The following is a 24742-nucleotide window of genomic DNA, read 5'->3' as shown; positions in this document are numbered from 1 at the left end:
AATGTTTCGCTAAATATTCGACATTTTACAATTGGAAGTTGCTAACAAAAGACAATGCAATGCAATGTCCCTTTTGAAAAAAAAAACTATTCTGAGCGAACGTACGGGGTCACCACTTTGGCGACATCGATATTTAAACACTCCTCTTGTTACTGTCACCATAATATATTCAACAAATTCTCAACTACATTCTTATGTTAGCATTACAATTTTTCTTTTACCTTTTTTTACCCCGGTCGGCGGACGTAACTCGACTTTTTCACACAACAACGCCACAGTGTAATCACAAAATGCGGTTTACCAATGGTCAAATGACAACCATAAATTACTGGAAGAGACTAACAAGGGAAATCTATTCCAAAGCCTAAAAAAATTGCAAATTTGACCGTGAAGGTTCGCTCATAAATGTTGAAGCTCCATCGAAATATTCCGTCGACACGTAAGGGGAGAGGGCGATCCTTTGATCACTTCGATTCGTCACGTATGATTATACAAAACTTTACGTGTCCTTTTCCCCGTGTGTTTGGACCCGGAATCTGAAAATCAAACAAATACGAAACTTTGCGTGCACCGACGATGGAGCTTCAGTATTTGCAGGCGGACCTGCACGGTCAAGTTCTCCAATTTTCTATTCTTTTTAGGTTTTTGGGATAGCTCTCCCATCTTGGTCATCTTCGGCCACTTAGAATGCTCGTTTGACAATCGCAACTCGCATTTTGTCATTGCAACAGGTCTCGGTTCGAGCCACTCCCATCCAGTACTAGCTAGCTCCAGACAGAACGATCCCTTCTGCTTAGCCATCTTGCGGTAGGTATCAAGACTGGTGTCGGTGATCCTCATGATCCGCAACGTCAGAATTGTTGTCCATGTCGAAGTTCCTGTCGAGAGATCAGTCCCCTCGTAATACACCAGCCTTAGGTCGTCAGTAGTGCGGACGTATGGTCATTGATGTCCAACCGTCACAGTGCCAGCCTCAAGCTTTTGAGTAGATGATATATTTCCTCCTCGCTCCCTTGGGTATCGGCCTCCAGATAGAATTTTGGGGATATAGCTGGGCAGTTTTGCTGCAGCATTTCTCCGTGTTCGATAATTCCTTGGGGAAAAACCCGAAGGGGCATCGATTGTGGTGTTCTATGTGTCCGCTTTGAGCGTCACAGCCACATTCGATGACAAGAACAAGGTTGTCGTTGCATCGGCGAGTGCTTCCTTGCTGCTTCGGAATGAAGCTTCTGTTTTGTGCATCCGAATTAGATAAGACTTCTTAGACTTTGCGAATAGTTATTTGAGAAGCTCGTTCAGTGGAACTTAAAGCCCTCGAAACTCAGCAACGATACAATTTAAACTCCCAAAGAATAGACGAAGCTCGGAGGCTGCCTCTTGCCGTGGAAAGTAATCCCTGCCTTGCGCGAAAGAGGCATGAATCCCAGGTGAAGCTCAGATGTGTTTCACTTCGTCCCTGTCCAGGACGCACTTGTGCGGGGTGACGTGTAGTTTTGCGAAAGACTGGGTGGGAAAAAATTGGCGCATATGTCGTCTAACTAGCACCGGGCGAACGGACAATCCACAGGGGATGGATCATGGTAGTTAGGTGACTGGGCGGCATTTCAAAGACCCATAGATGATCAGGTGAATTCGAAGAGGCCGTGGAGGTGTGATCGCCACTTTCGGAATGTCTTTTTCTATGATCGGGATCTGTTAGAAGGCCTTGCGGAAAACCATCACAGAGAAGATCTTGCCCCTCACCTCCCATAACAGATCCTCGATGGTAGGCAGCGGGTTATGATCAGGGATGAGACAAGCGTTTAAAGGTCTGTAACTGCGGGTGATTATCATCTGCCGTTTATCTGTGAGAGGGGGTGGAACAGACTGACCCACTACTGACTGGACCATAGTCGTATGATACTCTGCTCCTGGAAGTCGAAAAACTGCCACTTAGAAGCTTCGAAGTGAGGTTCGACTAGTCTTCACGAAAGTCCGAGGGGGAGGAGAGACTTGTGTGAATCTCGTGATTCGCTGGAAGGTCAGGGAGCAAAATGGCTGTGCTCTACCCTTGAATTCTTCTAGAAAAGGCACTTAACGACGTCCGAATTCTTCATAAGGTGTGACCACTTACGAAATTATAAAACTTCAAAAATAGCTCTCGCGTTGCCCTACAAAGTAGGCCCATTCAAAGAATACTGCAACAACTTACATCTGACGTCGATGAGGAAGCCTTGTTAGGACACGAAATCTGAACCAATGATCACTGATTACACATCAACGATGGTAAACTGCCAAGAATACGAACGTCGAAAGCCCAAACTCAATATTATGGTATGTAAACAGAACGTGGCGATCGGCAATGTATTAGCTGCGTGGAAAGTAAGAGGCGGGCGCTGCAGTTGCACTCTCTTGATGACAATCTTAGAAAGCAGATAGATGACAGAACCCAAGTCAAGCAATTTTCTGCGGGAACCGGAGCGCCAATCTCTGCAGCTGGGCCAGAAGCGGCTTTGCCAATTTTCCTAGTTGCTGCTGTTGAAAGAATAAGGCGCGATAAAGTTCGACACCAGCGATCCATACGACTGCAGATACCGACGCCACCGTAGGTTGGGCATTGGAAAGTTAGAGCAGTTCGTTGGCCGAATATCCGTGCTGCTACTGATCGATTTAATTGATTGCCTGGACGAAAAATCAGCTGAGCCTTGCTGAACCGAAGCGCTGCAGACTCCTTAGCCACATAGTGGGTAACTGCTAGAGAAACCGATTAGGCAGGGTAGGTTGTATACCGGCAGCAGATACGGGAAACTCAGTGGAAACGATTTTGTCAGCGAGGGACCGTTGCTCCTTGAGACAGAGGCCGTCATCACTTGATCAGTTTGCTCCCGTTAGGAGTCAGTCATTTCACTGGTAGCGGATTTCCGGTCCTGCAACCGATATCGGTGTCGAGAGAAAGTTGTTCACGTAAATCGAGGCTCGTTGGTCACCCATAAAAAGGAAACACTCAAATTCATATATTAATTTTAATTTATTTTATCGCGCAATAGGAGTTCAAAGAACATCCGAACTCTAGGTACGCTAAAATCCAATAGCGAGACCTGCGCGTTCCTTTTATTTGCCTGGTAACGTCGATAGATAGTTCGGAGTTCCTTGACCGCAGTACGTGCATGAAGCTTGGAGAACGATCGAAATCCTGCTAACATCATTACTTTTGACTCCACGACGGTAAGATAGGCGGACGCAACTTTGAAAAACACTTCGCCATTGTACTGCCGCTAGGAGCTTGCTATAGATTTTCTTATTGAGGGAGTCAAGAAGTTGTAAATTAGGTCGGATCAGTAAACGAAGCCTACTGGATAAGGCACCTCCGTCATTGGACATCAACATTCAAATCGCAAAGATTCTAACTGCCGCCTTGTCGGCGATGTTGCGAATTTACTAAAAAAAACTCATGTTCGAGTCTTTCACGAAGTATTTCACCGCAGCCTTCTACATAAACACAGTTTCACCAACCCAAATAGGAAGGACTGCGGGAACCCTTTCCTTAATCAGTTAAACCAGTTCGGTTTTCTACAGAGCTAGGGAGATTCCATGCTGACTCGCCGCATCATCATTCCTAGTACGCGCTGAGCTTGTTCAACTGTACATCCAATACCCAGTGCCGCAACATCATCCTCGTAGCTGACCAGATACGATTCATCTGGCATCACGAATCGTGGCAAACTATCGTAAAAGGCATTCCAAAGGTCCAGAATTAGGATAGACCCCTGAAGTCCGCCCCCCCCCCCCCCCCCGCTCTCTTAACCTTCATTCTGCGCTATCCCTCCAGATCTCGCACAGCAAAGCGTGGTCGTTTAAATAGTCCCTCAATATTCGCAAAAGGTAGCCTGGAACATGGAAACGAGTTCCGGAACCTCAGCACCATTACGCTCTTATTCTGGGAGCTAGAGAAAGCACTTTTTGAACGATGGAAGCTCAGAGACTCATTTCAAGGTTAGTTGCGCACCCTCCTACACATCGTCAAGAGAGCAGTGCTGCCTGAGCCACTAGTTCGTGTCTTCGTCGGCAAAGTTTAGCCATAACATTTTCCGGTATACACCTACCAACTCAAAGCAGAGCTTAATACCTTGCAAGGATGCACCCCTTACAGCTAAGAGGAGTTTCCTCATAAGCTGTTCGCATTGCTCAGTATCGTAACCGGTTGGATTAGAGTCATACAAGACGCATCCATCGGCTTCAATAGCCTTGGCTGCAAATGAAGGCCTAGCCGTTGACTTTGTGTCGAAGAGTTGGGATCATCCGAGGACAGCTGCCCCTTCGGTTTCCCCTTAGCCGCAGGTGCCCCAAACGATTCTTTCCCCTTAACCTTGGCACGGCTCGTGGGTTGTGATTTGCCCGAAGGCGGTTTGCCCGGAGGCGATTTGCTCGAAGGTGTTTTGCCCGAAAGTTGTTGGCGGAAACCTGGAGTCAGGAGTGTTGGTAGAAGGGGCATTGTCCGTTAAGGACTGGGCCCCAATTATATTGGTTCTCACTGGAGAAAATGGAGAATCTAAGTCTAGACTCAGGTTTTCCATCGACGAGCTAAGGGTTGTCCCTTCACTCAGGGTTGGATCGTCACGATCGAGATTTAATTTTAGTTTTTTAAAAGTTTTTTTGTTTTTTTTTTTTTTGTTTTCTCATAATTGGCTGCCATGGCCTCAGTTTTATTGGGGAAGTAAGTAAGTCGATCTCGGCGGAGCCTCTTTTTGGGTCGTCTAGTACCCAGAGTTCACCGTTTGCAGCCAAATATTAACCCTTGTGACCATTCAGCCCTCGGTGCGGCAGTCACACTTTGGTTTGGGGTTTTGATTACCGCTTGATTTCTGATGTCACCTCTCGTTCCCTAGAGGATCTTCCTTGCTGAGCTCCCTCACCATGGCAACGTAGGTAATCGTCGAGGGAGCAGCTGTCAGCTTATGTACTACAGTTGTACCTAAGTTGTCGGTTTTTGTACAACTTGCCCCGAATCGTTTGATAAATGATAAATTCATGCCATGCCAGATCATCGCTTTCGTGGCTCAGGTTAGTTCACCATCCTGATGAGTGGAGATTGTCCGGGGTGAGAGTCAACTTGGTTCAGAAATAAACACGGATGGCTGCCATCCAACAACTTTGCCTGCCAATATGCTGCATATCAGAAGTAGCCTCTTTTTCAGAAATGGTTTTTCGCTGAACTTTCCCTGCCCATTTCTCAGATTCAGATCAACTACTTTAGCCCTAACCAGTACATCTGCAGACTGCCTTTTATCTCGTCGCTCTATATCACCACAGTGGGATAATCTCTTGAGTGGCACCCGACAATGAACAAAATAAAATGTTTTTATTAGTAGCCCACAGATACATTACTACCTTCTTTAGAGGTCAGTTATCACCTAAATGTCTTTGCTTGAGTTGAACGACAAAATTAGTGCCAACTCGATACAACCATAGTCATTGAAACCCTACCGACCACACTCTCGCTACTTGTTGGGTATATGCCATGTAGACTGAGAAAAGTTCCTTCATTGGGTCCTTGAATTCTATTCACTTTGAGTAGTGAGACCATGGAATATCCTTGTCAAGATTGATTGTAAATTTTTTTTTTTTAGATTGATAGATAGCTTTATTAGTGTAAATTAATTCATGTTCAGATACAATCAATATTTAAGTGATACAGACTAAGTCTTTTCAACTATGGTAAGTTGTGCAGTATAAACAATCTTAATAAGTGCAATCGCTTCAATTCTCAAAATTCCCTAGGAAAATTTAAAAAAAAAACCTAGCTTGCATGATTGTAAATTCTAAGGTAAAGCCCCAGATATTACATTCCCGGCGCATCTAAGTGGGGGAGAGGGGATCCAGCTGCATAGGATCCTTTTCAATAAAACGCGGAATGCTTTCGAGTATATTAATTGCAGCGCCAATCATTTCCCTGTCATAGAAAAGATTTTCATTACTATTTCCCGTTTCACAATTTCCATTTTTTTTTACAAAACTGTCATTTCCTTTACAGGATATCCATCCACCACCACATTTCAATGGAGCAATATTTCATTGTTCACCTCGTATCAATCAACAACCGCAAGTCCTAATGAGGTTCCCGTAGAGGAAGACTAACAGGAATGCGCATAAAAATAGCGAAAACGAACATCCTTAGTCAAGAAACGAAGGATATTTCTTCACGACGCCCAATAACGGAAGAGCCACGGAAAATGCAAAAAGAACAACATTCGCAATGAGCGGCGAACAAATAAAATGAGTGCAGTGGAAAAATGGTGGAACAGAGAGAAAGCAGCTCGTACATTACGCGATCATATAAATTTAACGGCTCTAACCAACTCCACAGCAAGGACAACGACAGTCGCGACAGCAACTACTACGACACACGCCACACCAGCATTATCCTTGACCGCTTTTCAACTCTTTCCGAGTCCTGTAAACATCAATTCAAACAACAATTTAAACTTGAGCGATAGCTTGGCCGGTACTGCAACCGGAAACGAATTGGACATTGGCTTTAGTGGGGCAACCAGCGGCGATTGGACACATCCTGGCTGTGTTATACTTTTGATTGTTATCTACGGAATTATTGTTTTTGGTGGCATCTTGGGAAATGCATCGCTAGTCATCACCCTTTGCTCGAAACCATCAGGACGATTACGTAATCCACTCTTGGTGGCACTGTGTATAGCGGATTTGCTGGTGGCAGGTATATCGGCGCCTTCAACTATTATTACATTGGCTCTGGCACAGAAGTCCTGGACGCTGCCTTCGATTGGATGCAAGGCGATTTATTATTTTCAGGTGAGTTGAAAGTAGTTTGGAGTGTTTTCCAACTACAAACCGAAAGGACATTTTATTTGAGACCTCGAAATGATGTATTGAAAGACGTCTTCGCAGGAAATTTTGAAAAAAATTGAAGGTTAGGAAGCAGTTGTTAATTCTAGAATAAAAATCATTCCCCATGGCAAATATGCCAGACAGATATCCATCTAACCTCTGCAATCAAATGAACACCACCAAGGAAACACGTCGTAAATAATGCAATAATAGCCCACATTGGGCGCCATTTACAACATGTAAAAATGTATGCGATTTATCAACGTCACACCAAATTACTGGCCCTGAATATACCAAATGCCTAAAGTTAATCAGAAATCCCCCAATTTTAGTTGGTAATTGTACCGGAAAGTATTCATTTCATTCATTTGAGCGCGGTGATAAATGAGTAATTCATTGGGCCCAAAGATCGATTAATTTTATGAAGTGTTGCTTCGATACACCCTCCTGTAAGTCAGGGAATATTTTTTAAACAAGTCGGGAAACCGGAAACTGGGGCTTTACTCAATTTCCCCAAAAATATACTATTATTATATTAAAGAATGAAAGAAAGAATGTTAAAGAAATCATCACTTTCCACCCCTCCCACTCCCCGCCTTTCTAACAAATCTCAAAACTAACACCGGCTTCGAAAAGCACTAACTTAACTATATTCGGTGAAAAAAAATTTTACACCACCCTTTTGCATGTATGGGGACTCCCCTAAATCCCAACGTAGAAGAATATCACTCACTGCATGTCTGGGCGTTCACAGTTCCCATCTTATCACCAAATTTCGTGTCAATCGGTATAGTCTTTTCTGAGAAAAATGCATGTGACAGACAGACAGAGAGACAGACAGACGGACCAAAGCCCCTGGGGAGCGGGGTACAGGATAGTTATGATGAAAATGCCAGGGCGAACACCACAACTGACCTGCGCACATCTTCTGCTCGATATCGGGATGGCGCTCTTCCCCCCAGATAAGGGAAGCGCAAAGAACACACACCTGCGCTAACTGAGGAGAAACTTGCGCAAATTTGCCGGAGAATTTGTGATAACAAAGCACCCGGTCTGGATGCTATTCCCAATAAAGTTCTTAAACTCGCTATTAAAACCAGACCCGACTGGTTTATCAGCGTTTTCGAGACATGCATGGTAGAAGGAGTTTTCCCCGACCGGTAGAAGAGTTTTGCTCCCGAAGCCGAATAAGCACCCTGGATACCCATCATCATACCAACCGATTTGCCTCATCGACACGGCAGAAAAGATGCTCGAAAGGGTCATCTACAACATACTGCTCCCTGGCATTGAATATAAGGAATATCGGAGCGATAATTTGGATTTCGTCAACCCAACTCAACGATCGACGCCGTAGACGTTGTTTTAAAGCTGGCTCGAGACACGATGTCGTCTAAAAAATGCTGTGCCGTGGTGACGATGGACATCAAAAATGCGTTCAATGCCGCAAATTCGGAGTGGATAAAAAGCTCACTGGCTAAAACGGATGTACCCAGTTATTTGATTAAGATCCTCGATAATTACGTTTCGGAGAGAACACTTTGGTATGATACGGATGAGAGACCCAAGCAATAAACCGTCACTGCAGGAGTACCACAGGGCTCAGTGTTGAGTCCTCTCCTGTGGAAAGTCATTTACAATTGGGTCCTTGTCCCTCCCGTGCCAAAGGAGGCCAAGGTAATCGGTTTCGCAGATGATCTGGTCGCTAAACAACCTGAAAACGTTGAAATGTACGCTAACGAAACCATTAGCTCTACAAAAACGTGGCTGGAGATGGTTCAGCTTGACCTTGCGGAACAAAAGACGGAGGCGGTCTTGATTACCAATCGTAGGAAGAGGAATACGGTTAGGATTGGTGTTGGTGGTCAGGTCATCACTTCGAAACCGGTTATCAAATACCTAGAGGTGATAATTGACGCTAAAATAAATTTCAAGGGACATCTGGACTATACCTGTGAGAAAGCGACAAATACCAGCGTATCATTGGCGCGGATGACACCTAACATTGGAGGTCCAAGATACAGTCGCAGATTACTTGTGGTTGCCTCCACACTATTATACACGGCACCAGTTTGGGAGGAAGCGTGTGAGAGTAATCGTAGGAGGGTAAATATGGCTTAGTGGCGCTAAGGGTGTGCAGCGCCTTCAGAACAACATCAGGCGAGGCAGCGTGTGTTATTGCGGGAGTAATCTTCTTTTTCTTCAGCCTTTGTCCCGTTCACAAGCGGGGTCGGCTCGTCGTGATCGGTTTCGCCTTTTGGCTCTATCGAATGCCTGATCTGGGTGCAATCTCGAGGCTTTTAAATTCCCATCCAGCGTATCAAGCCACCGTTGTTTAGGTCTGCCTTTTGGTCGTTTCCCATCGACTTCGATGTTCAGACCAAGCTTGGCAAGTGAATTCTCGTTAGCACGAATTGCGTGACCATACCATCGAAGACGCCTCTCTCGTAACTTTTCCACGATCGGTGCAACCCCATAACGATCGCGGATATCCTCATTTCTGATGTGATCAAAACGTGTCACGCCACTAGTCCAACGTACCATCTTCGTCTCCATCACCGCAAGACGCCGTTTATTGTCTTTTATAGTTGGTCAGAACCATAGAAAGCGACAGGACGGACGACATTGCGGTAAATTTTAGATTTGAGACGTTCGTCGATACGTCTATTGCGAGAATAATCCCGATAGACATTCTGGCAAGTGAGACACGCTACCTGTACGAGACAAGGAAAATGAATCCTTCTGAAAAGGATGCAAATACCGAAAGGCGGTCAGGCGAGAGTCGTTGAAGAAGTGGCAACAACGGTCGGACGACTCGCAGAGGGGTCGCTGGACCCACAGTTTGATTCCCCGTATTGAGGAGTGGATCCAGCAACGACACGGCGAGAATTACTACCATCTGACGCAATTCCTGTCAGGACATAGTGGTTACAAGAAGCACCTGCACCAATTCAGGCTGGATGATTCTCCCTTTATTCCTGAATGTGGTTGAGGACCCGGAGCATGTTATGTTCCACTGTCCACGATTTTTCTCGGAAAGGAGGAGTCTGGAAGAGTCCCTGAAATCCAACCTAATCCCGCAAAACATCGTGGGGGAAATGTTGAAGTCGGAGGGAAACTGGTGTGCGGTGAACTCCGCAATCAAAAATACAGGAGGAACTTGGAAGAGCGGAGCGCACAAGGACGACGCGAAGAACGGAAGGCTTTGTCGCTTAAAACGTAGTCCACCCCTCGAAGTAATGCTTTGCGGCGGTTCCGCGGGGAAGGAAGAGGGAGAAAGTGGCGGTGGTTTTAGTGGGTGAGAATCCCACACGCTGCTGCAACCTGACGCGGCAGTGTCTTTGTAAGATTTCCACCTCCATCAATAAAAACAAAAAAAAACAAGACGGACAGAGAGACCTGTGAGGAGTGACCAGATCTCCCATCAGACGAGCCCCTAGCTGGTGACGAACGAAAACGATGGATGGACTAAAGTTACCAACAAAAAAGCGAAACGAAAATTAATAGTCCGAACTCGTCCAGATGCGATTGTTATCTCCAGTAAGGTCAATCTTTCCTACGCGGAGATACTCAAAAAGGTCAACGCTGATCCTGACCTCAAAGATCTGAGCGGAAATATGAACAGAATCCGAAGAACCCAGAAAGGGGATCTCATGTTCGAACTGAAAAGATCCAGCGTAGGCAAAACTGATGACTTTCGCACTCAAGTCAAAAACTCACTTGTTGAGAATGCCGCAGTGCGTGCCCAAAAGCATGAGATCTACATACAATGTAAGAATCTCGATGAACTGACATCGAAAGGAGAAATTTATACTGCTCTGAAGGAGCAATTTAAGTTGAAAGAACTTACAGAGGAGTCTGTTGTGGGTCTACGAAAAGCCTATGGTGGCACTCAAACGACCACAATACGAGTACCAGCGGTTGTTAGCTGCCGGAAAGGTTCGGATTGGATGGGTTGTCTGCCGTTTAAGAGAACAAACTTCACTAAAGAGGTGCTTTAAATGCCTCATGTTTGGGCACTTCGCGAAGGCATGCACCAGCAGCATTGATCAATCCGATAGATGCAGAAGATATGGGGAGAAAGGCCATATTGCCATAGAGCGCAATAGGGACCTCAAATGCCTCAAATCATTTCAGCGTCGCTCAGGATTTACTTGAGCAGACCACGTTCGAATCTAAGATGGAAATTGACATCATAAGTGAAGAAACGGTCACGGTGGCATATAAGTCACAGATTCGACTGGCGGAGCGGCGATATGGGCTTGCGGTCAACAGGCCATACAATGTACTACAAGTCAGGCAGCCGGTGGCTATGAGTGGGTACAGTATGTATACAGTTGCTACGCCCCACCACACTGTCTGAATTCGAGGAAATGCTTGATAATCTTGTTCTCGACGCAAAGGGATGAAGCCCGAAGGTGATTGTTGGTAAATTCAATGCTTGGGGCCTAGAGTGAGGTAGCAGAGAATCAAATGCTGGGGCGCGCAGTTTATTAGAAGCTTTTGCACAGAGGGACATAGTTTTGGCTAACGAAGGTGCTGTAAACACCTTTCAGAAAGAGGGGTCAGACTCGGTTGTAGACCTGACCTTTGTCAGCCCTGCACTGGCGCGTGGTATGTCCTGGTGCGTCAGCTACACCCACAACAATCACCAGGCCATCTTCTTTGAAACATGTATCGAGCCACAGGACAAAGACCTACCATACCCGAAACCAAAAAAGATTTCAGGCTGATCTGCAAAATCTTTGGATGAACAGACCTTCATAGAGGTGTGGTTAGATCAACCTGATGAAGCAGGCGCCTCTACGGAAAGAGCCACCCATCTGGCCCAATGCATCGCCAAAGCATGTCACTTGTCCATACCTAGGAGATATTCATTCCTCAGTAGGAGACCAAACTACTGGTGAAGAGTAAACTGGCTGGTCTTCGATCAGCCTGCCACCGAGCCAGAAGAGCGGCTCAGAGGGGGTAGGTAGACTCGATCAGGGGCAGAAATAGTGCGCGTATAAGGCCGCCCGCAAAACTCTCAAGCTCGCCATCCAGCGAAGCAAGAGGAAATGCTTTAAAGAGCTCTGCGCATAAGCAGACGTAAACCCGTGGGGCAGTGCTTATAGAATCGTGATGGGACGATTCAGAAGCTGCTCCTCTCCGCAGATCACGTGTCCCACCCTCCTGCTGAAAATCATCCAGGGATTATTCCCCAGCAGGAGAAGAGCACCAACATACTACCACCTCTGAATGTGCGGCAATTCCCCCATTCACCAGAGACGAACTGCTGGAGATCTGCGGTAGAATAGGAAAGAATAAAGCACCAAGCCTGGAAGGAGTACCGAATAGGGCCCTTAAGCTTGCCGTGGAATCCAGGCCGGACATGTTTGCTGCGTTGTTCGAAGCGTGCATGTCCGAGGAAACATTTCCAGCGGACGGAAGTAGCAGAAGTTGGTACTTCTGCCTAAGTCTGGTAAACCGCGAGGTGAACCATCCTCATACCGACCCACATGTCTTTTGAACACGGTGTTGTTGAGAGCCAAGGTGGCCTTTCATATCGGCATTATGAATTCCGTAAAGCCAGATCAACCATTGATGCCATCAAATCAGTTACTGGCTTGGCCGAAGATGCAATTCACGAAAAGGGTGGTACCAGCAAATATTGCGTGGTAGTAACCCTGGACATGAAAAATGTATTCAATTCGGCCAATTGGAATCTAATACTGAAATCCCTAGCGAAGGTTGGTATTCCCGCCTATCTTGCTGCAATTGTCGACAGTTATTTAACTGAAAGGAACCTCTCGTATAACACCGATGATGGACCCAGGAGTACGTTATTTCCGCGGGTGTTCCGCAGGGCCCCGTATTGGGCCCTCTACTGTACACATCATATACAACGATGTATTTAATCTTCCCTTTCCGGAGGAAACCATAGTGGTGGGTTACGCTGACGACATAGCGCTTGTTGTTGTCGCAAAGCATCTCGAAGATGCTGAGTTATACTCAAGCGAGGCAATCAATGCTGTTAAAAGTTGGCTAGAGAGCTCTGGTCTGACATTGACGGAGGAAAAAACAGAAGCGGTCTTCATCACTAAGCGCCGGAAGAGAATTTACGCCTGCATTAGAATCGGGAATCATATCACCTCCAAGCCGACCATCAAATACTTGGGGGTGGTGATAGACAGCTAGCTCAGCTATAAGCAACACGTACAGTATGTTTGCGATAAATCATCCACTGCTACTATGGCCCTGGCGAGGATGATGCCGAACGTGGGAGGGTCATACCTCTAGGTTGCCTATAGCCAGGGTGATGGCCTCAATCATGCTTCATGCGACCCCAGTTTGGAGGGAGGCGTTGCGGATGTCAGTTAACATTAACAAACTGAGTGCAATCTACAGGAGGGCAGCCCTCAGGGTATGCTCTGCCTTCAGGACTATCTCAGATGATGCAGCATTCGTCATCTCCGGAATGATGCCGATTGACATCTTGGCAGATGAGAAGGCGGATATATACAATGCGAAACCAATCTCTCCCTTATCGCAGACGAAAAACACTGAGAGATCCATAAATAGATGGCAAAAGCGTAGGGAACGCTTGGGAAAGGGTCGGTGGACTCACAGGCTCATTCCTACCATCAAGGAGTGGTTGGAGAGACGACACGGTGAGATTAGTTATAATCTCACCCAGTTTCTCACGGGACATGGAGAATATCGCCAATACCTGCACAGGTTTAAATTGGAGACCTCACCCGACTGTCCAAATTACAATGGAGCCCCAGAGCATGTATTCTTCCACTGTCGTAGATTTGTGGAAGAAAGGAGGAATCTAGAGGACACTCTAGGAGAGGTGCTGGTGCCGAAAATCGTAGCGCATCAACAAAATTGGGATGCGGTCAACTCCATGATTGCATCTATCCAAAGCAAACTTCGAGGGGAGGAGAAAAGCGCGGTCGCGTGCGCCACGTATAGAAGAAAGGTGACTAAGTTCGAATGAGCTGACTCCGCCCCGTGATATAATACCTTATGGTGGTTCCGCGGGGCAGGGAGGGAGTCGGAGTTACTTTTAGTGGGTAAAAATCCCACACGCTGGTTTGTCCAGACCAGTGTCCTTTGAAGATTTCCACCTCATCTGCAAACAAAATAGAAAGAAGTACTGAAAACATCCTTTTTTGTGAAAGATATATAATAACAAGACTCAATTACTAAGAAAACACCAGCTTGAAGGTTATTACTGCACGAAGCCTCGTCCATTACCCCATCAGTCTGAAGATATAATATATTACGAATTACCCACTAAAAAAGAAAGGCTGCAGAATAAAAGAAAGCCTTTCAGTCATTTCAAGCTCAGATAATCGATTTTCACATTAAAAGGATATTCGAACTGAAATGAACCATAACACTGGGCTGTGTACATATCCATCATGGAGCGAATACAAACGAGGATATTCAACTTGTTTTATTATGGGGGATATACCATATTTTTGTATGCACATTGCCAGGCAATGATTCGTCTTGTATGAACCCGTATTTTTATATCCTACGTATGTCGTTGGATATTTCGCGCAACACGTGAGCCCTACTACCCATCGGGTTGCGTTCCAAAAGGCCATTGCCAGAGGAAAAACATGAATGATGGGCACTTTTCCTGGAAAGCTTCAACAATAATAAATTCGTTATCATAAATCTACGTGAAACTTTACTTGGCTGGAAACATTGCGGAGTGTCCTAAGTATTGTGTTCTGTATTTTTTTACTAATGTACAGAATATAAAACATAGCCAGGAGGCAGTCAAAAATGAGTGGGTAAAGGATAGGCCACAGAAATATGACCAACTTCCAAGATAGCACCATATTCCCCTTGGTTTACGCTTTCGAAATTCACTTTGCCTCACGACATTTCCATTGATTTTCATCATGAGAATAATAATGATAAATTCCACTACGCAGGATAATAAAGAAGTGACCCTTGTGCCATGTCTTTTATGGAGTTTTATGGCCTACTTAGCGACTTGAAGCATTTTTTCAGGTGTTGCCTCACATTAAGAGACCCATTTCGTGGTACTTTCTCGTCTGAGGATCTTTAATTTGCTTTATTGAAGTTGTGAGGAAAGTCGATTGTGAGAAAGTGTTAAATATAGGACGACGTACCGATAAGGACCACTTGCATACGGATATGACTTCGCACTTAAATGTCAAAAATAGAACTTACGAAGTGCGAAGTTGTTCAAGAAGTTGCGGAGCACCACGATTTGGTTATTGGATGTCTTATGGAGATTTGTCGGTGTTGTAATGTCGTCAAACGCATACCACACATCCAGAAGATCGTAGGTAATTTTCGTTGCAAACATAAACAGGCGTAGCCTCAAGTCTGCGGAGGACTTCATTAAAGCGTATCTAAATAAATGTCACGACGATTTATGGGAAGGTTGTTTTTTTCCAATTCTCCGCATGAATACCGCAAAGACAAATACAAGGGAACTCTCGACGTAATTATTAAAACCAATCAAGACGTTCTAAGAAGAATAGTGAACTATAGTGAAACCCGATAGTTAGAGGTAGTCACCTAACCAGAACTGGGAGTAGAGAAGTGGGAGCACACAGGGTGCCGACGACATATTGATATTTATTTCAAGGATGTTTCCCACCGGCGGTCAAAGGGTAGTATAGGTCCCAGGGCAAAACGTGACTTGGTACCCACGATGGAACATAAAACCTAGGAAACGCCCGCTGAACCAACACCAACAGCTCTACTACCAAACCCTATCTCCACCTCCACATGGTGATCGCTGGGAGTTCTTTCTTCTTGAAAAACTGCAGGCGGAAAAGGATGAAGGCGAGTCTCCCGCGCCTAAAAATAGAACACAATGTACCAACTGGTCCTTCAGGTTGGGGGTTGGGTAGGGCTGACAACCCTACACGAAAAACCGATGTTACGAAGCCACAACAGGAACCTCGGATTGGACGGATAACACAACGACGAACCCGGCAACAACAACGGATTAACGATACCCTGTCCCAATTTAAGGCTGATGTAACAGCGTTGCAAGAGATGCGATGGGCATGGACCGGTTCCCTGGAGAAGAGCCACTACACCATATATAATAGTGGCCATCCAGTAAACCATCTGCTCGAAGTAGGTTTCTTAGCAGCCAAAAAATGAAACCTGCTGTTATCGGCTTTGGAAACATAAGCGAAAGGCTATGCACTATGCGTTTGCGAAGCAAGTTTAGAAATATAAGCCTCATAAAAGTTCACGCCCCTACAGAGGAGACTGCAGAGTCGGAGAAGGATACCTTCTACGAGGCAGTTGAACGGAACCTCGAAGCCTGTCCCGAGTATGATATCAAAATCATACTTGGAAATTTCAACAGTCTAGTAGGGACGGAACCCGTTTTCAGGCGATACGCCACCTCCCATAGCTTACATAGAGCTATGATGATAACGGACTGCGGATTATTCAGTTAGCAGTATCGCATGAAATGGTTGTTGGAAGTTCTTGGTTTGCGCGGAAAGCGGTCCACAAACATACGTGGGCCTCTCCTACGGGACCAATTTCAACACAATTGACCACGTGCTGATTGAATGCCGCCACGTCTCAACCTTGATGAATGCCAGAACATCTGACAATCAGGTGAGAGTGAATACCGAAGCCATTCGCAGCACAGCCTGGCATAATACATATAAGGGGCAAATGAATGCCGCAATACCCGCAATTAATAGATGTCCTGGAGATGAAGCATCAACAAACGATCTTCACAACCAACTGAAGAAAGTTATCATTAATACAGCCACAAACATACTTGGCCGCAGCCGCAAGACAAGTCGGAACGGCTGGTTCGACGATGAATGTTAGCTAGCAACGGAACGGAAGAATGCTGCATAAAGAGTAATGTTGCATTCTCAAAGAACGCGGACACGCCCAGAGACTTATCACGAACTCCGTCGAGCGGAGAGGCGACTTCACAGACGAAAGAAGGTAGCCTGGGAAAACCTACAAATCTGTGAACTAGAAAAGTACAAGCAGTAACCACACCAGGCGCGGGAGTTTTACCAACAAGTCAGCAGGATGAAGCCTTATACACCTCGATGCTCATCCTGCCGAGACAAAGAGGGAAATCTGATTTCCGACGGAATGGGCATATTAGAACGATGGGTTGAGTTGGAGGTCCCGCCAACTGAAGATTCAATTCACCGACAGGATGGGACCGATGGAATTACAGCCGAATTGGTTAAATATGGAGGCGACCAATTACACCAAGTGGTTCATCAACTTGTGCTCAAGATGTGGCACACCGAATGAATGCCTAAAGACTGGCAAAGAGGCATTATCTGTCCCATAAATTAAAAGAGGGATATTAAGCAGAGCAGCAATTATAGTGGTATCACGTGCTGAGTACCATCTATAAGATATTCTCCGCTATCTTGTTAGGCCGAATAGCCCCATACGCCCAGAACATCATCGACCCATACGAAAGAGGCTTCATTCCAGGCAAATCAGCAACAAATCAGATTCCTCTGGACTGGAATATGGACATCAGTTGCACCATCTCTTCGTCGACTATGATAGCGTAGCCAGGGTAAAACTATACACGGCCATGAGAGAATTCGGTATCCCGACGAAATTAATAAAACTGACTAGGCTGACCCTGACCAATGGTCGAGGCCAGATAAAAACATCAGGATCACTCTCGAGACCATTCGACATCAAGAACGATCTAAGACAGGGAGGCGCCCTATCATGCGTCCTCTTTATCCTCGCCCTGGAAAAAGTGATCCTTGATGCTGAGGTCTTCCAGTCCACACAACTACTGGCATATGCTGACGATATCGACATCAAGGGAAGAACGACCCGAGACGTACAGTACAAAGCGCCGTCATCGAGCAGGCGGTCCGAGATCCTGCCCTGCACATCAATGAACGCCAGACAAAATATATGGTCCCAACGTCAGCACCGAAAACCAACCAACCAACAACATCAAACCGCACCAGTCCTCATGTCTTCCTCGGAGACTTGGGTTCTTAGCAAAAAAAACTGCGAACTCTTGGCTCGAGAGAAGAATCGTTCGAGGAATTTTTGGCCGCCTACATGAGAATGGACGATTCCGTATCCTATATAACGACACAAACTATGAGTGATACCACGATCGTCTGGTTGCGAATAAAATCCGGCTCAACAAGTTATGGTGGGCGGGTCACTTAATCCGTATGGATGAGGATGATCCCACCCGGAAAGTCTATAAGTGCAATATCTATAGTAGAAAAAGAGTACGAGGGAGACCCTGCCTGAGATGGAGCGATGGCGTAGGCCAGGACGCCACACGGCTTTTAGGGATATCGAATTGGTGGACCGCGGCGCATAACCGGGGTGTCTGTTCCTTATTAAGGCAGACCTAGACCGGATACCGGTTATTGCGCCGTTGATGATGATGATGATATGATGGGAGGTAGTTACTTAACCAGAACTGGGAGGAAAAAAGAGGGAGGACGCAGGGCGCCGTCGACGTATTGATATTTAATTCAAGGTTGTTTCCCACCGCGTTTAACAAAATGTTCCAAGAAGCATTGAAAAAGTTGGCTTTTTAGGATATTTACTGTTTCCCTTTAAATAAAATATAAGTTTTTCATTCTTTTATCGTTTATTCGTTTCAATATAATCCATGATTGCACAAATGATAAAAGTACATATGATGTAGAATTAGGTTAGACACAGCTAGAGAAGTGGCAAAAGAGTTTTTCAGTCTGTTAACATTGCCCCCAGTCTCCTGTCAGGCCGTCAGCTGTATCTGCGGCCGTTCAATGCACCGGCAGAGGTGCATTCCTTCCAGTGATGTGCTCGTGGTTTGTGCCTCCGATGTGCCGCCACATCACTCCGCCCCCAACTGAAACCGTGCCGGTTCAGCGGAGCATCCCGACCACGTGATCATGCCAATAGGGTTACTAGACGAACTTGATGCTTCGCGGCGCTTTTTTGAAGCGTCCGTCGGCTCATCGAACGGTTTCAATCTCGACAAGCCATCCGAGGAACGTCCACCCGAATGAGGAGCTATGAGCACGTCTCGAGGTTCCTGGGGGTGTCGACCTCCGTTGTCGTGCCTCGGAAAGTGCAGTCGGCCGCAGCTTTGAAACCGCGTCCCTGAGCAGACGCAGCATGCCAGGGTCGCTTAGCCCTGCCCTGATGGCCAGCACAGGGTCGGCAGGGAGGCACAGATTTGCTCCGTACATGAAGACGGCCTTCAGCGTCCGCTACCAACGTTCCAGTATCCCATTGTACTGTGGATGACGTGCTGTAGCCCTGTGCCTAACTCCAAGAAAAGAGTAGACTCAAACTGCATTCCCTGGCCCGTGATGATTACGGCTGGTACACCAAAGCACAAAATCCACTCTCAACAGAGAGCCTCGGCACATGATGTTGCCGTAATATCAATCCCTTCCTTACGTGCTTGTTGACTTTGCATTTCTGGCATGCGATTCACTGTCTGGCCCAAGAGTTTACGTCCTCGTTCATGATCGGTCAAAAATATTTTTCAGTCACTAACTGGTTCGTCGTCCTGATGCCTGGATGCGCAAGATCGTATATTGCTTTAAATACTTCCTTGCGGAAATTGGAAAAAATGAATGGCCTATGGGAGTTTGAGCTGAAGATAGGGAACTCCTTGATGTTGTGTTTGGAGTTTGCATTCAGGCCCTCAAGCTCTGCGTCGATTTCTGTGCCTCGGCGATTGGTGTATAATAGACCGCGGCAGGGACTGTAACTTCCGAGATTCAAGACAAAGCGTCTACAACAATATTGCCCTTTCCAGACACGTGTTCGATATCAGAAGTAAACTGCCCGATATAACTCAAATGCCGAAGTTGGTGAGGGGACGCTTTGTCGGGCAGTAAACACGATGAACGGCCTGCCCTCAAATCTCAAATCATGAGAAGTTTTCAGTCCGCTGACATTCCTCCAATTTCTGCTAATGAAAGACAAAACAAGAAAAACCACGCATTGAGAAAGCCAACATAATTTTTGAGATTTTGTGTGAAACAAAACGTTATTAAAATCGATTCACTTTCTGTCTGTCTGTCTGCTTGTCTGTCACACGCACTTTTCTCCAAAACGGCTAAACCGATCCGGAAGAAATTTAGTGGACAGATGAGAACTATGAAATCCGACGCATACAGCGAATGACATAAATGTACGTGGAGTTTAAAGGGAGGCTCCCATACATGCAAAGGGGGATTAAAAAAAAATTTTCACCAGATATAGTCGTGTAGGGTATCAAATGAAAGGTTCTGATTTTTACTTTTCGAAATTGACATTATTTTTGGGGTGAATTGCAAAGTGCGTGAGTAAGGAGTCAACATGTACGCACTTATAGTGAGACAGGACTTATTTTCGGAAACTACCCAACCCAAAAATCCGAAAAAAATCAGGAAAGTGCGCTTAGTTGAAATCTAGGCCTCAGAATATGTCCCATTTCGATATCTGCTCAAATAAACTTACTAATAGTATATTACCAACTTTTAGAAATTTACTGAAAAAGCCCCCTTAAGTTATAGCAGTTCATACTTAGTAATTTCGCGGGAATTTACTGCTTCCAAAGCCATGCAAATAAGATGCTGGCGTCATAATTAGCGAGAATAATTGACATTCGCGTGAAATATTAAAATTACATTCACGAAGAATCTATTTCTCCCCAGCCCTTTTTAAGAAGGCACCCACTTCTCTTAGACCGTTGTTGATGTTGAGTTGTCCCGAAAGTGATCCTGCTGCTTTTATCTGGTCTCGCATATTGATCAAGGTCAGCTCAGTCAGTCTTATCAATTTCGTCAAGATTCTCTCCCGCTTTTGGCGGCCTTAAAGTCGATGAAAAGATGGTGCAACTGATGGCCATATTCCACAAGTTTTTCCACAGCTTTTCGAAGAGAGAAAATCTGATCTGTTACTAATTTGCTTAGAGTGAAACCTCTGTGATATGGGCCAATGATGTTCAGGGCGTATGGGGCTATCCGGCCTAGCAAGATAGAGAAAAATATCTTATAGATGGTACTCAGCAACGTGATAGCTCTGGAATTGCTGCACTGTGTGATATTTCCCTTTTTTTTGTGCGTACAAGGAGGTGTAAAATCTTAGAAAGACACGTCCGCCGCAGCTCCACCGCCCGAACGCCGGAACTACAGCGGGCGTGTGTGGGTTTCACACCCACTAAAAACCACCCTCGATCTCGCCAACCCCAGCCCCGCAGGACCACCATTGGGGTATTACTTCGCGAGGTAGGTTTGCTCATCCTTCTCCTATTTGCAGCTTTCCTCCTTCTTTGTTCCTTCAGCAACTCCTCCTGCATTTGGATAATTGCGGAGCCAACCGCAAGCCACTTCTCCTCGGACTCCAGCATCTTAGTAACCAAGCTCTCCGGGGTCATGCTCCTGCCCAGTACCTGGTTTAAGCTCCTTCTCTCCATCGCAAATCGTGGGCAGTGAAACAGTACATGCTCTGGATCTTCCGGTATGCCATCGCATCTGGGACAGTTCGGAGAATCATCCAACCCAAAGCGGTGCAGATACTGCCTGTAGCAACCTCCGTGTCCCGTGAGGAACTGGGTAATGTGGTAGTTGGTCTCCCGATGTTTTCGCTCAAGCCACACCCTAATGTTGGGAATGAGCCTGTGCGTCCACCGACCTTTCGTAGACTCGTCCCATCTGCGTTGCCAGAAATCAAGCGACTCTGACCTTGCCGCATTTTTACGCTGTGCATGCCCCTCCATACGTCTTGTATTGTACAAGACACTCATTTCTTTGGCCAGAATGTCAACCGGGATCATGCCTGCCACCACCAATACTGCCTCATCCGATGTGGTTCTAAAAGCACTGCAAACCCTCAAAGCCATCCGCCGGTAAACCGAGTTCACCTGCTTCCGTCTCTGAGAGTTTGCAAGCGCCTCTGCCCACACAGGCGACGAGTAGAGCATGATGGAGCGCACCACTCCGCTAACATCAACCTCCGGCAATGTTTCGGTCCACCAATATTTGGCAACACTTTTGCAAGTGCCGTGGTGGCACTGGCTCCCTTTTGGCATGCATACTCTTGGTGTTCCCTAAAACTCATTTTGGTGTAAATTATTACCCCCAGGTATTTAATAGCCGGCTTTATACGACCGTATGTCCACCGACCCCCACTTTCACAGTGTTATTTTTTCTGCGGTTCGTTCCGCTTCCGTTTTCGCGTCCGCCAAGGTCAGCCCGGCCTTTTTTAGCCAGGACTTTACCGCTCTCACTGTTTCCGTCGCGTTAACCGCCACATCTTCTGGGTGTTTTGCTGCAACAACCACAGCTAGGTCATCAGCAAAGCCGACAATCGTAGTCCCCTCTGGGACGGGAAGAGCTAGCACCTCATTATACATGATATTCCACAACAGGGGACCAAGTACCGATCCCTGTGGTACCCCGGCTGTGATGTACTATTGGGGCCCTCATCCGTCCCGTACCAGAGAGTCCTCTTTGAGAGGTAGTTTTCCACCAAATTCGCTAAGTATCCGGGGACACCTACGTCAGCCAACGCCCCTTTAATTCTATTCCAGTTCATATCCAACGCCACCACGGCACAGTAGCCGCAAGAAATCAGTGCACCTTCTGCCAGGTTTTCCACCATGTTAATTGCGTCCACCGTAGAGTGGGCGCTTCGGAAACCAAACTGGCGTTTCGACAAACCATTGCCGGCTTCGACGATGGGCGAGAGTCTGTTGTAAATGACTCTCTCCATCATCTTCCCCATTGTATCCAACAGGCAGATAGGACGATATGACGCTGGGTTTCCAGGTGGCTTGCCAGGCTTCGGAAGCAACACCAACTTTTGCTTTTTCCACTGGGCAGGGAATATTCCTTCTTTTAGGCACGCCTCGAAGGTGTTGGCGAAAAGCTCGGGCCTAGTCTTCACTGCCAGTTTCAAAGCTCGGTTGGGGATGCCATCCAAACCTGGGGCCTTGTTGTCACCGAACCTACCACATATTTCCCGCAGCTCTTCCACAGTTACAGTTAGCTGGACAAAAATTTGCCTTCCCCTATTTTCGTGGTGAGGGAACAGAGTGGTAACAATCTGTTTCAGTAGGCGCAGGCAGGTCACCTGGGGTGATTTCCGCAGCCTTTTCATCACCACTCTGTAAGCCTCGCCCCAAGGGTTTATGTCGGCATGATCGCATAGCTGTTTGAAGCAGTTCTTTTTGCTCCTCCGAATGGCTTCCTTTAGGCGGCCACGCAATTGCTTGTGTGCCTCCTCTCGACCGTCGCCACCGGGCTTTCCCCTGAGCCTCTGGCAAAGCCTCCTTGCCCGAAAACATGCGGCTCGCAAACTTGCGATTTCGTTGTTCCACCAGTAGTTGGGTTCTCCCTTTTTATGTATGAGACAGATAATGCCTCGTTGCCAGTTGTCAGGCATTGATTCGCTGTCCCACACCTTGAGCATTAGTTGATGAACCACTTGGTGTCCTCCATATTTAACCAATTCGACCGTAATTCCATCGGCTCCTGGCGACTTATAGTTTGCTAAAATCTCCAAGTATGATTTTGATGCCATACCTGGGACAGGCCTCGAGGATTCGTTCTACTGCCTCATAGAAAACATCCTTTCCCACTCTGCAGCCTCCTCTGCAAAGTACACAGCCGTTAACTTATGTTATAAAAACCGATAACAACAGGTCCATTTTTGGTCTGACTAGGAAACCTACTCTCAGCACATGGTTTACTGAATAGCCACTATCATATGTGCTATAGTGGCTCTTCTCCAGGATGCGGACCCTGTCCACCGCATCTCATGCAACGTTGTAACCATACATCAGCCTTATATTGGAACGGGGCATCGGCTAACTACTGAACAGCGGTCTGTACAGGGAGCACACGTTCCATGCGCAAATCGTTGTTTCGTTTTCATTGCCGTCATTCGTGATTGTAAAAACCTTAGGTTTTCTGTGTAGGTTTGTCAGCCCCACCCAACCCCCAACCTAGAGGAACAGTTGGTACAATTTGTTCCGTTTTTAAGTGCGGATGGAGATAGGGTTTGGCAGTAGAGCTGCTGATGTTGATTCAGCAGGCGTTTCCCAGATTTTACGCTCCATTGAGGGTACAGGACTAGACTATTATAAAAGAGATCCTCCTTCTCTGGAAAAAACTACGTTAGCACATAACTTATAAGGATGGCATGTTTGATATCTTTTTTCAAAATAATTGGATCCCCTTTGAAAATAGAAGAGTTCATCTCACTTTTCATAATAAATAACTAAAAATAACAACAAAAGTGTCCAATAGATAACATTCCAATTTTGTATCCTCTTTTCAGTCCATGCCAGTTGCAGCGAGTACAATATCATTTCTAATGCTTTCCCTTGACCGTTATGCAACAGTGAAACATCCAAGTTTAGCACAACTACGTCAACGTCGTCATCTCCATTCAATTCTGGCCATTGTGTCATGGATAGGAGCCGGCATTATATGCATTCCGATCCTCCTTGCCTATCGCCTAACAACAAAACTCATCACGAAGGAAACTTCGTCCTTCATCCACCATAAATCCTACACCACTTGCCACCCCGACTACGGTTCGAGTGAATTGCAAACGTCATTTATTATTACACATACAATATTGGTATTTATTTTTCCCGGTCTTGGAATTATATTGAATCATTTAGGTGTAAGGAGAAAATTGTGTGCATTGTCGCTGACAGCACGCGCTGCACACGGGGAACTGCCATTACCAATGCCTATACTCAGACGTCCAACACATATGATAATCGTTACGGGAATGGCGAATGCAGCACGAGGCGTGGTTAGCAATGATAGTTCCGAGGAGGATGAGGAAAGGAATGGAGATGATAAGAATTTTATGATGGAGACGATAATAAGGACGAGTCCAAAGTCACCAAGGTAAGTGAGGATTTTATGGAAAT

The 24742-nt window shown here is 46.1% G+C and overlaps 1 protein-coding gene across 2 annotated transcripts in view; it reads left to right on the top strand.

The window, feature by feature from the left end:
- LOC119653213 (D(3) dopamine receptor) overlaps window positions 1-24742 on the top strand; it is a 127079-nt gene that overhangs the window by 47514 nt on the left and 54823 nt on the right. For both annotated transcript variants that reach the window (XM_038057783.1, XM_038057782.1), the window contains exons 2-3: window positions 6011-6801; window positions 24136-24719. In XM_038057783.1, coding sequence (XP_037913711.1) covers window positions 6253-6801; window positions 24136-24719 — 1133 coding nt within the window. In that variant the 5' untranslated portion in view covers window positions 6011-6252. The remainder of the gene's footprint in view (window positions 1-6010; window positions 6802-24135; window positions 24720-24742) is intronic.

Source organism: Hermetia illucens, chromosome 3 (assembly GCF_905115235.1).
Source record: "Hermetia illucens chromosome 3, iHerIll2.2.curated.20191125, whole genome shotgun sequence".
Classification (NCBI taxonomy): domain Eukaryota; kingdom Metazoa; phylum Arthropoda; class Insecta; order Diptera; family Stratiomyidae; genus Hermetia; species Hermetia illucens.
Note: the sequence above shows the minus strand (reverse complement) of the source record. Positions and strands in the feature narration are given on the sequence as shown.